The 12,417-nt window shown below is 42.7% G+C and overlaps 2 protein-coding genes across 5 annotated transcripts in view; one reads left to right on the top strand and one right to left on the bottom strand.

Moving 5' to 3' along the window:
* The window catches only part of LOC6506712, a 34,843-nt gene that overhangs the window by 18,487 nt on the left and 3,939 nt on the right, over positions 1-12,417 (bottom strand). The gene's annotated exons all lie outside the window — the stretch shown is intronic.
* LOC26515194 lies at positions 8,036-9,934 on the top strand. Of its 3 annotated transcripts, XM_001965194.3 has the most exons (6): positions 8,036-8,259; positions 8,324-8,453; positions 8,516-8,950; positions 9,023-9,146; positions 9,203-9,470; positions 9,530-9,561. In XM_001965194.3, the coding sequence occupies exons 3-5, from the start codon at positions 8,854-8,856 to the stop codon at positions 9,303-9,305; spliced, it is 324 nt and encodes a 107-aa protein (XP_001965230.1). In that variant the 5' UTR covers positions 8,036-8,259; positions 8,324-8,453; positions 8,516-8,853; the 3' UTR covers positions 9,306-9,470; positions 9,530-9,561. The 3 variants fall into 3 exon arrangements, with proteins under 3 accessions (XP_001965230.1, XP_014760638.1, XP_032311068.1); XM_014905152.2 differs by lacking the exons at positions 9,023-9,146; positions 9,203-9,470; positions 9,530-9,561 and having other exon boundaries at positions 8,040-8,259; positions 8,516-8,759; XM_032455177.2 differs by lacking the exons at positions 8,036-8,259; positions 8,324-8,453; positions 8,516-8,950; positions 9,023-9,146 and adding an exon at positions 9,729-9,934 and having other exon boundaries at positions 9,302-9,470; positions 9,530-9,662.

The raw sequence follows: 12,417 nt of genomic DNA, 5'->3' as shown, positions 1-12,417 counted from the left end.
TTTTTTGCGGCTCGCTCTACTTTTTGCAGACATTCCTTTTCACTCGGCCTTCCATTGATATGTTTGTCCCAGTATTTGTGCCAAAAAATATCAAGGTAGAAGGACCTCCCTCTCTCCCTAGTCAGCATCCTTTCATTTTCAATCTGCAAACGCTTGGCAGAGTTTACACGGTTATCTGATAACTTAATTTGATTTGCTGCTCACACACAGATGCTCCTGCACTTGCAGGCAAACAATAGCATTTTTCGAGTATCTGTGTGCCTTCTGCCCCTTCGGGGCTTCCCCCTATCTGCCCCAGTCTGTGGTTTCCACGCTCGATTGGGCAATGCAATGCCTTTGAATGCCGCAATGTCTCTCTCTGCCACAGTTTTCGGTGCAATTTTTCATAGCATACTTTGGGGAGTTGCATGTTGCGCTTCGCTGTGCAGTGCACGCTTATGTGGCATCCGAGTGTCTTAACATTGATAAATGGCCTGGTGGCAGACAAATCAACGACAAATTAATGAAGATAAAGCATTTAAGCGGAGGGGTGCATATTTAACTTGGGGATATTCGAGAAATGCACGGCACGGCAAGAGGCAACTATTTTTAGCTTCCTGTTTACAAAACAATTGGGGTTGCTGCGCCCTTAGGGTATCCATGAATTGCAATTTTATTCTTTTGTATTTATTATTCCTCACAATGGGTCGAGAGTTAATTCTGCGAAATAAAAATGTTTACACGCTGTGCTGCGCCACTTAAGCTTGCCACGCCAAGTTTGCAGCTTCCACATTAACATTTTTTAATTAAAAACGTCACGCAGAATGGAGCAGACAGGAGATACTGGCTGACTGACTGACAGACAGAGAGACAGGTGGGCGGACGAACGGAGCTGCACGTGGCGTATGAGTGATGTGAGTTTGGGCCACAGTTTCGATGTGGGCGTCCATCACCTGAAGCATTTGGAGCCGTTGCCGACAGACGCTGCTGGCATTTTGCAAATTTTTCTCGGCTATTAAGCATGCATAAGTAACAGCAGATGCTTTTTAAGACCCATTCAAATGTGCTTCTCCCTTATTCGTTGGATATAAATTATTTAAATTGTATTTCCATATGATCCCCATACTCTATTGTCCTCTGTCCCGATGCATGCTGGCATACATCCGGTCACCGAACGCGCTCCGTCCGACACGGATACGAACTACGGACAACGGACTATGGACTATGGACTCCTTGTCGTTTCGATTACACGGGGAGATAATTTGGCGAACGGGCTCCAAGTAACCTTGGCCAGCTGCTGACCCACAAATGGAGATTTCAAGGAAAGAAAATGGAGGGCATAAGATGTCGATTAATTACGACTCTGAAATCTCGGACATAGCCCGAGAAATGGGAAATGTCAGAGAAGCAGAAAAGGAAAAACAAAACGATAAGGAGTTACCTTGAGAGAGGCATTTCGGGCTTTAAAGGACCTTTTAAATTGCAATTTATTTTCATCAAAAAAGCTTAAATTGATGAAATTTTTCTTCAAATTCTAATCGACATTCCTCGCTCTTTTTATTTCGTTTTTAAGCAATTTTCCTGTTCTTTTGTGGACTCTGTCGATGCCGTGCCTCCTGTGAGCCATGTTTTACATGCATGTAGAGCCCCGAAAAACGATCGGAAATATGTATGGAAAATACATAAAAAATAAACATTACTTATACTCGACACGTTGCCGTTGCCACGCGCTTTTGTCGCTGCAGTAGGAGCCACGGGCGTCGGCGGCGGCTCACCTGTCAGTCAGTGGGGCTTTCGGTGTGTTAGTGTTATCGCTTACCTGTGGGGTACATGGGGTATATACAGGTAGAACTGTTGCCTGCTGGCAACAAAGTCGATGGCGATAAAAGAACACACACTCCTACACCCACACCCACATACCAGAGCCCATCCGCAGAGGCCATGCGAATATGAGAACATTCAAATTGTTTGGAGCTCTGGCATTGGCAATTTTTGCTATCACTGTGGAAATGGCAAATTGAATACGAAATTGAACTTTCGCCTTTAGGGCGGCCATGGGCGCTGGGACTGTACTGGAGGGGGGTGTAGATGGGGACGGGAAATTGGCCATAATTGTGCGCAGGAAACTGTTGCAGCCGAAAGCCCACCCGAAAGTAAGCTGGCAACTTTATCCATTTAACGGCTATGGGATATTTGTAAAGACTGTGGCACACAAGGGTATCGCTGTGATTTTTGACTATCTTTGGGAATTTCTCTTTCAGAGGCCAAAGCCTCGTGAAAGAGTTATGTCTATCGGTTCGCATCAGACATCAGACACAATCAATAAACATCGCGTATACGCAACGTGGACTCTCGCACACGGTCGAAATTCATAAATGCCACGCCTCGCCAGCTCACCTGGCCGAGCTGAGCGTTTTCTTTTCGTTTCGTTTTTTTAAATGGATCAATATTTTCCAGCAGCCGTGGCGACAACAGCAGCAGTAGCAGCAGCAGCTCAGCCCTTGGCTAAGACGTTGACGTGGCAGCTGTGTGTGTCCTTGCAAGGACAATTGTGTCGCCGAGCCCTGCCAGCTTGCGCCACAGTTGTGTCGTGCGAATGTGTGAATTTGATTCTTTTTCTCCCTTCGTTTTTTTGGAAGCCAAGGCCTGACAAAGGACTCGGCCTGGCTTTGACCTGGTCCCAGAATTTTTTCATATTTTTTTCTTTGCCTCTGAGACTTCTTATTTCCCACACTCAAGTGGCAATTAGTGGACCCGGGCCCGGGCCACTTGCCTCGGCCACAACCTGAAATTAACTCGAAAATGCCAATGCAAAACACTGACCAAATGCCTACCTTGAAATACCAATGAAAATATCAGCCTTCGACCCGCCGAATTGTTTACGAAATTCGAAAACTAATGGCGTTTAAATTACAAAAGTCCGATTTATGTCTGAAGGCAGAAGGAAAATGCCAAAAAGGCCCCCGAACACAAAACAAATCCCAAACCAAGTCAAGCGGAAGGTGAGTCCGTGGAGGAAATCGAGAATGGTTAATGCATATTTTTTTTAAATATTTAAATATACTTCCACTCTCTAGTTGGACGGTGTCACTGGAAAACTTTGACCTAAAAACTCTGAAAAAACATACCTGAGCACTAATCAAATCACCGAAAGCGACCGCAAATATTCAGAGACCGCAATGGGAAAAACGTTAGGTAGAAATTGGCTCAGCTTTGATTAATTAACTTAAAACAGCTATTGACATTCGTGTGGCGAATGTATTTACAGACGACCAGCTGGGCGCGGAGATGGGGTGAGGCCGGCCAGATGCAGTCGCAGACAAACACACGGACACTGGCATTGGCATAAATTTAATTGAATTGTGCAGCCCGGTGGGATGTTGCAGGTTGCTGGTTGGAGGGTGCAAGGTGGAAGGTGTCGATGCCCGTCCATTAATGAACTGGGCCATGAACGTACAAAGATGCGGATCGATTGGTATGAGGAGGAGATGGCCACATGGAGACACCAATCATACAAAAATACATTAATTAATATTGAAAATTAAAATTGTTTTCCATCGGTTTGTTGAGTTTAAAATAATCATGCATTGCAAGAGAACTGTTGCTGAAAAGTATTTAACAGTTAATTTTTTATTTTTATATTTGAATTTCATATTTTAATCCGCATTGTATCGATTGGCTTTTGAGTCCATTAGGCAACTTCTGACAGTTCCTGAGAGCCTATGGCGCGTAATTGTTTCGTTTCGATTTGTTTGAATTGGGCTGTGCCTTTGTTTTGTGTACAAACGCCTAAAAATAACCAACAAATCGACACGAGCACGCTGTCTACGTAAATATATATTTCAGATGTATCGTACATGGCCCACACACGCACCCAGGATATATGTACATAGTATTGGGAGGGCATTTAGCTGATGACTACACACATAAAAGTGAAATTGACCAAAAGCAGGAAAGCCAAACGAAACGAATCGAGCCATCAAAATTGAATGCGAATCTGGTGAGTCTGTGGGCTCCAGGTTCCAGACTTTAGGCTCCATTGTTGTTGCCAGTGGTCGGTTTTGGGTTCTCTCAGGTTTCTCAGGGGTCTCGTATTGAACTTTTGGTCCTTTTGGACTCTGAAACTCTGCTCCTGACTGCTTTCGGTTCTCTGTGGCGTTGATTGGACCGGCCCACATGCAAAAGTCAATGGCAGACAAAGTTTGTGCCACCTTGGGGCGCTCTGCCCCCTTTGCCAATCACTCGCAGAACCAGAACAAACAATATATAAAATCATACAAAACAAAACAAAAAAAAAAAACAAACAGAAAAAAAGCTGGATAAAAATAAAATAAAAAGAAAGCCCACTGAAACCGAACTCGAAGCCCATTAACTGCGCTCGAGTGGATAACCTTTTTTTAGACGGGTAGGGGCTTTCGGTTTTCGACTTCGAGTGGAATTTTTAATTGCGTGAAGAAAAAAGAGGAAAAATGTTTGGCAAGAAAGGCCAGAAATTCATTTCAAAGAAATCACTTCCTTCAAGAAATGTTCGGGTCTCGAGAAATATTACAGAAGCGCGCATCCTTTGCGTCCTTGCCCGGATGGGTGTTAGCCTTGTGTTTTCATGGCCGAAAAAAAACAAAGCAAACTCGACCTACACCTTGAGAAATTTTCCGTAAAATAAAAGAGCTAATTATGATAATTTTATATGAGAGAAGAACCTTGAAAGGATATAATTTTCAGTGTAGACAGGCGTGTTGTTTAAGCCAAGTGCCTTTTGGTTCTGCGGCAGGAGCAGGATGGGTGGGGCAGAGTGCTGCTTTGCATTTAATTACGCTTAAAAATTAATTAATTTCTTTTTTGTGCGGCCGTGCTCTGTGGAGTGACTTGAGCCGCGAATCGCGAGACATAATCAAGCTGCCGCTGCCAAAGAGGAGGACTTCAGTGGCGCCACCGACGCCTTAATGTATGCTACATTGCGGCCACTTTTATCTGCTTGGCATTATCCTTGTACTTGATGCCGCAGCGGGGAGGGGCTGCTGCTACGCGGTCCTCTCCCCAGTGGGTGGTGCGCACTTGTGTGTCTTAAATAATTCAACAAGCGCAGTTTCGCGGTTGCCACCAACAGCAAGAACAACACGAACAGGACCAGCAACTACCGTTGGCTGTAAAAACAAGAGAGTGGCAGGGCAAGTCAAGCATTGTTAAATGCCAAGGATAAATTCCTGGCTCTGGGTTAACACTCACAGTCGCCCAAACACACAGACGCCAGTGCCAGAGCCAGCCGGCTCAGAGACCTGTAGCCACAAGTCCATTATCCTTCGGCTTACAGCGTTTTGATATCGCTTTGATCCCAGATAATAATTCCCTAAAACAATTACAAAGGGTAAGGGCCGGAGTACAACTTTCAGAATACATTAAACTAATTCCGAAGCCCTGATAGCTTGTGAAATGAAAATGTTTTCAGCTTGATTCGCTTTTATTAATTAAACGGAAAACTGAATGAATCGACTTACATTTATTAGATATTTAATTTATTTATAAATGGCTTTCGCATTCCTTGATTGCCAATATTACTCACCTGAAAAAAACGAGGAGAACTATTTGAAAATCCATTCAAATAGATCAAAGCTATTTCTAATAATATAATTTTAATATATTTTTGCTTTTTTCCCCCCAAAAACTATTTTTAGTTACCACACTTTTCACCTTTGCAATCCATTACTTAAATTGTTTATATTATTTGCGGTTTCCCGACACAAAACAGAGATCTATTTTCGAGAGTATTGTTCTAGGCGAAGTGCAACAGAATGCAATTGTAAAAGTAAATTTTAATAACTCAGTGTGGTGCTGTCGTAAACAACAGAAACTACAAACAAACAGGCAACCACCAGCAACAACAATCGACTCAATTTGTGCATTTTCAAGGTTGCTTGCCACAAAAGATGCATGCAGTTGGCAGAAACACATATACATGCCACAGATTAGCTAATCACTTGAACGGTTCATACACATCCCCATTCAATAATCTCTCTGAATACATTTTTTACAATTTATTTTGTTAACTGCACTTTATCCCGCACTCAATACATATTTCATTATTTTTCAATCTGTTTATTTTCGTCCATGAATTATTCAGTGAAGCGAGTCTCTATAGAATATTTCATAATTTTAATGCACTTATATATATAATGAGGGTGTGCTAGTCCAGCAGATTCGTGTTCCAAACAATACAATGTATTCGCTCGAGTGAATTTTTGGGAAAACGCTGCGTATACTTGATGTGAATGAAATAGCCCGAATGCCAATGAATTGCCAGATTAGATGGAAACCAAAAGTATATTTTAATTGAAGTAATATTAATAGTACACAGAAGCTAGTAAAGAACTTGACCTTGTTGTTATATATTATATATTCCTGTGTCATATCTGTTTCCTCATCCATATTTTAAAACTATGGACAAGGCTAGAATTACGAGTATACAAGGCGATATGTATGTATATTATTTTGCTTAAAAGCATTTATATATTTTTTCTGATTTTTCTTTTATTTTATTTATTTATATTCTTTTTGTAGCCCCGAAACGTAAATAAATGCCGAATAAAACACATGGCCGTTGGCCTTTTAACGCAGACACATTCGAATCTCTCTCGGGGAGGAGATTGGAAGACTGGGACAGGAAGCAATTTGGATGTGTGTGTGTGGGGGAGTGTGTGTGTATATAAGGCGGACAGAGGTGAACAGGAGAGAAAGTGGGGTCACCAAAAAATTAAAAGCGCTGAAAGTATAATGCAAAGGCCAAAAACCGAAACTCGAGAGCCACCCAAATGGCAATAAAAATAAAGCATATCGCTTGTATCTCATTCACTTTGATATGGACTTTAATATCATTGAAATTATAATGATGTGTGTTTTTATGTGCGACCATAAAAAAGACCAAAATGTGAGTGGCAGGCAGGAGTCCTGGCCCTCAAACACGACTAACATCTATCGGCCTAAAGGCCCTCAGAGTGGGTGAAAAACTTTAACCTCTGCCCGAAATAGAAGGGACCCATATTTGACCCTTATTTGGACACCTCTGCCGAGCAATATCTACACCTGGCCAATTTGTTATTTATGCCGCGAATACGTGTTGATTCTTTATATATGCAAATACCTTATCCGTATGCGTGTTTCGATGGCTCTATTGCTCTATCGATCCGAATATTTTTGGCCTTTATTTATGCCAAAGCGGAAGTAGGAATTTGTTGGCTCAGGTGCGGAGAACGGAGAGGTATGGAGTAGAAATAATATAAATATATATTTTATATAAAATAGAGGGTAAATTCCTTTCAAATACCTTGTAATATAACACTGATTAAGTACTCTTTATGACTCTCCTTTGAAAGCCTTTGCCGAGTTTGAAAAGCATCCAGTTTCAATGCTCCCTTTTTTCTCACTTCATCCTGGCACTTATTTGTTGTGGCTGCTTTCACCTGTTTGCTTGAACTTGGAGTGTATTGGTTAATTAGTCCGGCAAACGGGTCGAGATGAGTTCATGGAAGTGCAAGCTCCCAGCCCAGCTGAGGCCACTCGATTCAATTAATTTCAACTGGCGAACAATGGAGGCCGCACCACTGCTAATTGGCCGGGCCAGGTCGAATGTAATCAAAGCGAAACACCACCCAGAATCTATGTAGGTTCTAACCCCACTGGGACCGACAGATCAACGTATTTGTGTGTTTGTATGGCAGACAGATGCATCAATTATGTGGCTCACAAATTCGTCTAGATTTCGGCTGGCTGAATAATTGCAGATTTCCATCAACATCAACATCAACAAACCAACATTTACATTGGAGAGGAGAGCTCGACTGGGAACACAACAGACACACTGGTGCAGCGTCACTTAATCGAATTATGCAACAACACCAACAGATGTCACATTGGCAAAGCAGCTGCATATAACTGGATTAACATATTCGATAACCTCATCACCACCAAGCCATCCCATCCTGGCCGGAGCCAGCACTCAGTATATCCTCCTCTGCCTGTCTGCTGTCTTTTCAATTAAAATGCGCATATGAAATCGGTAATCGAGGCAGGCCTGGCGCTTGTCAGACAGACACAGACCCAAGCTCCGACACTCACTGGCAGACAGCTCAGAAATCGAATCTTTTAGTGAAATTTCCTGAAACACACCAGCAGCGACAAATCCCGAAAGGATGCCGCAATCCACCACACGTTATGTTCTCCTCACACTTATCATAATGATACACAGTGTTTTAGGAACCATTAATTACGCCATCTATACTGATGAGAGTAAGTAGTTATTTTTTGCACTTTAAAAGGTAATCTGATGGGTACTTTGTTCAATATTCTTCAGACTATCCTGGCAAGTGCGTAATCAACACAGAGAATGACCAGAAAATAATCGGAGAAGGCGAAATTATTCCTCATCCCAAAAGGTGCGGTCGAATTGAATGCGGAAGGGAGGGATGGGCCGTGGTCCATACGTAAGTGTGGTTCTACTTATATCTTCTAGATTCTAGGAATAAGAAATGCACATTTCAATTAGATGTCACGAGGGGAACGATGTGCCCGATGGCTGTGAATATGATCGCTCCAGATACTTTGATCTTTCGTATCCCGCTTGCTGCCGGTCTCCTGTGATTTGCAATGAAATTTAACAGAGATTTAAGAGAGTGGTTCCTCAAAATAGTTCTAAAAATTTGTGTGTGCCAGTCAAGAATGCGTTTAAAAAATGTGTAACTTTGTGAACATCCAAATAAAAACTTCAGTAAATAAAAATTTAATCCAAATAGTCTTTGTTTTACTTCAAATTCTGTAATTCCAAAATAAATTATAGTACTTTTCAAAGAAATCTTTCACTATAAGAACATTTTGAGTTTAAATATGTCCGCGTCCTTCTGGTTGCTGTCCATCACGCTCCTGTCAAGCCTCTTAATCGCGGCTAAAGCAGCCGAATGGCAAGGACTCTACAGTCATCCTGGTGAGTACAAACGCCAGTAGCTACAGTCTCCCACGCCACAGCCACCTGTCACTCTCCGATTTCCATACACAGACCATCCCGGTAAGTGCACCATCAGCCCGAAACTCATCCTCGACCCGGGCGTAAGCATCAAGGATCCCACGCACGACTGCCGTCAAATTGTGTGCGGAATGAACGGCTGGGCCGTGTTCCACAGGTGAGTGGTTACTCTCAGGGCCTCCTCGAAGTGTAACTAATAGAGCCGCTGCCCAGTTGCGGAGTCAGCATACCGCACCCGCCCTGCCGCAACGGGGACTACATGGATCCGGAGTTGCCTTACCCGGAATGCTGCACTCGCACCCTGTTCTGCAACTAGGCAGGCCTAGAAGATCCGAGAAGTGTCATTCCAGTTATCATTTTCCCAAAATACTTCATTCCAAAATGTTGAACACGAAAACTTTGTATTTGTTCGGACTTCTCTGGTGCATGGGATTGCTCCAAGCCAGGGCGGAATTGTCATTAAATAACTATGGAGACCCAGGTACTATTGCTGTGAGAACTTAAAAAGGATATATTACAGATAGCTCTCGCCCAGTTTAGCCTATCCGGGCCGTTGTGTGATCGATGATGGGAAATCGGTTGTCTTGTTGAATGATGGTCAGGCCCTTCGCCTCAGAAACCTGCCCTGTGTTACAATATTTTGCATGAGCGATGGCTGGGGCTCGCTCTTTACGTGAGTACAGGACATAAAGGGACTAACTAATAACTAATACTCATAACTAATATTCCTCTTATTCAGTTGTGATGAAGGCACGCCACCAGAAGACTGTTATTTCTCGAGTTATGTGAACTGGGATGCTCCGTGGCCAGATTGCTGCAAGCGGAAAGTAGTATGTGGTTGAAATTCTTCGTGATTTTTTGTGTTTGGTCCTTTCTTCAATTAAATTCAAATGTCTTAAATTGCTAGAACACGAACAGAATAAAACTCATATTATGAATTATGGAGATTCAAGCCTCAAGTGCTTTGGGTCATAATATTCTGCCCACTTAGCTGACCTGTTTATGGGGCTTCCTCCCAAGATCCCAGCCAGTAAGGCACACTGGCCCAGATTTATTGACCACCGGCCAAGGTTCACAGCTTCCGTGGCCTTCAACCGCTCGATGGGCATACCCCGGGGTATGGACAACAAAAAATTGCCCAAAATCAACTACACGGAGAGCCGGAAAGATAAAGGGCGGCGTGCAGAAAATGAAACCACAGCACCAACGCTAATTGACATTTGAATGCGGCGGTGGCGGGGCCGAGGCAGAGGCAGAGGGTCAGATTAGGCCCGACTCCAGTGCGGGTCAAATGCGGTGACCTCGACAGTTGCTCCCAATTCACAGGCATCTCGGTTTGAGGCCAGCTGCCTGCTGACCTTAGGCCCTAGTTTGCACTAGGATCGCACCCAGGGGCAGGCCTATTTCCAGGCAATATCCGATTTTCCATGGTACACCATGTAATCAAAGTCGCATCTCAATTATGTGATTGATTGCCAAGTGCACTTGTTCGCAGCCAGCCTGTTTAATTATTCAATTCGATTTACGAATCAATGTTCAGTGCCAGAGATGCTCAGAGTTTAAGGCAATAAACAGGTGATTTATGTTTTCTAATTTTCAATTACTTAATGATGCATTCCTGCTACATCCTATAGGAAGAGTATCCTTCCAATTAATAATAAAATATGTATAAGTTCGCATCTCTATTCCATGCCACACCACAAACTATAACTGCAATTCAGGTTAATCCGCAAAACAGAAATTGATTTGGTGGCCGTGTTAAATGCATTTACCTGAAACTAATTAAAGTTGTCATAGCCAATGTATGTATTAGTTTCGGATTTAATTTAAACTCGCATTACACACACAGTCGGAGGAGGCAAGTGGCTTTTTGCAGAAAGGATAACGACATTTTCTGTGGCTTATCGAATGCCGGAAAAATCCCCAAATGGCAGAAGAATTTTCCGAAAATCTGCATGAGAAATATGTAGTATGGATGTGTGTTTGGCCATTAACCCAAATAGAAGTGGATTGGCTTGGTCAACGCCTCCTAGGGAGCTCCATCCATGGCTCTGGCACTTGCTCTATTTTTTTGGCTCGAATATGAAGAACTGGCAAAGGAGACGACTTCTTTGTTTGCTCAACCGAAACTTGACCATGGAAACCGCAAAGTTTCGAAGAGAGTGTTCACTGTACAGTGTTCACAGTGACCGCAGCAAGTTTTTGGTCGCATGCGAGAGCCAAGAGCCAAACTGCCAAAGTCAGCATAAAAAGTGAATATTACAATTTTTTGTGTGTGCCAGCACGCTCCTCAAAGTTAAAGCCCCCGGATCCGTGTAGCCATTTTGAGTTTGTGTTTGCGAAAACACATGTACATACAACATTTATAAATTGGCAGGAGGAATGGAATGGAGGCCCAGACCCGACCCTGCCTGCCCTGTGACCTCTCGTGCCAGTCGGTACTTTTTTTTTTGGCCAGGACTGGTTTCTGGTGGCAGGGACTAAGGGCTGGGCTGGGCAGAATGTGTGTGTGAGTTTTTGGACGAAAGGTGAAGGTGATGTTGGCCAGGCTACAAATGTGTACATAAACGGAAACTGAAATAAAAGTCGAGAAACTCAAACTCGCCCCGCCGCACTCCCATATAAAATGTAAAAGGTGCAAAGGAGCCGCTTAAAATATGCAAACGCACCCCCACCCTTGTAGGCATATCTGCCTCGGTTTGTTTATTTTTTATTTTTCTTTTATTTTTTTTTTTTTTCGTCATAAGAAGGAATCTGTAACTGCTCGAACTACAGCCGAACTTTATTTATTCATTAGTTTTCGCGCTCAGACAGTAACAAAAATAAAACTTCAGGAACCTTAACTGAGAATACAAGATATTAAACATTATATGTAATTAAAAGATAAAGTTTGTCAAACACGTTATTGCTATTTTAAAATTAATATTTAGCTTATAATAAGTCAAGGTTTTATGGAAAATAAAACCAAGAATAATAGTATTAAAGGAAGCTTTAAAAAACTATATTCTTTTTCTTCATGTGCTCCTTTCTGGCTCCACATGAAGTTGTTTGCAGTCCCCACAAATATCTTTTGAAATTGAATTTTTCCCCTCCGATGCTCGCTTTTTGGTACTTTGTTTGTTTGTGTCTTTGCGTGGAGTGGTGTTTTGTTGTTTCCATTGTTGCTCGGGTGAGTTCCAGTGTGTATGTAAAATAAATTATGAGAGCAAAGCACTGCGGACTGTTGCTCTTGTTTTACGAGCTGTTGGCAAAGATGGTTTGCTATAAAAATGTTTTTTTTTCTGTTTTCGGTGTTCGGTGGATAGGGGCGTCCGAATCCGGGCGAATTTTTATTCGCAATGATTTGTAGTAGTCGGAGCGTAATGTTCTCCATGAATTATGAAGGAGACATCTTCTGACCCATCTGCTCCCTTTCTGGTCTTTATGCT

This window comes from Drosophila ananassae, chromosome 3R (assembly GCF_017639315.1).
Source record: "Drosophila ananassae strain 14024-0371.13 chromosome 3R, ASM1763931v2, whole genome shotgun sequence".
In the NCBI taxonomy this organism is placed as follows: Eukaryota; Metazoa; Arthropoda; class Insecta; order Diptera; family Drosophilidae; genus Drosophila; species Drosophila ananassae.
This window is presented reverse-complemented; position numbering and strand designations above follow the sequence as displayed.

What these genes read in the sequence shown, in the direction of transcription:
- LOC26515194 (XM_014905152.2), top strand. Translation starts at nt 8,163, where the DNA reads ATGCCGCAATCCACCACACGTTATGTTCTCCTCACACTTATCATAATG. An exon ending in CGCCATCTATACTGATGAGA is followed by an intron (nt 8,260 to 8,323) that starts GTAAGTAGTTAT and finishes AATATTCTTCAG; the next exon opens with ACTATCCTGGCAAGTGCGTA. An exon ending in GGATGGGCCGTGGTCCATAC is followed by an intron (nt 8,454 to 8,515) that starts GTAAGTGTGGTT and finishes CATTTCAATTAG; the next exon opens with ATGTCACGAGGGGAACGATG.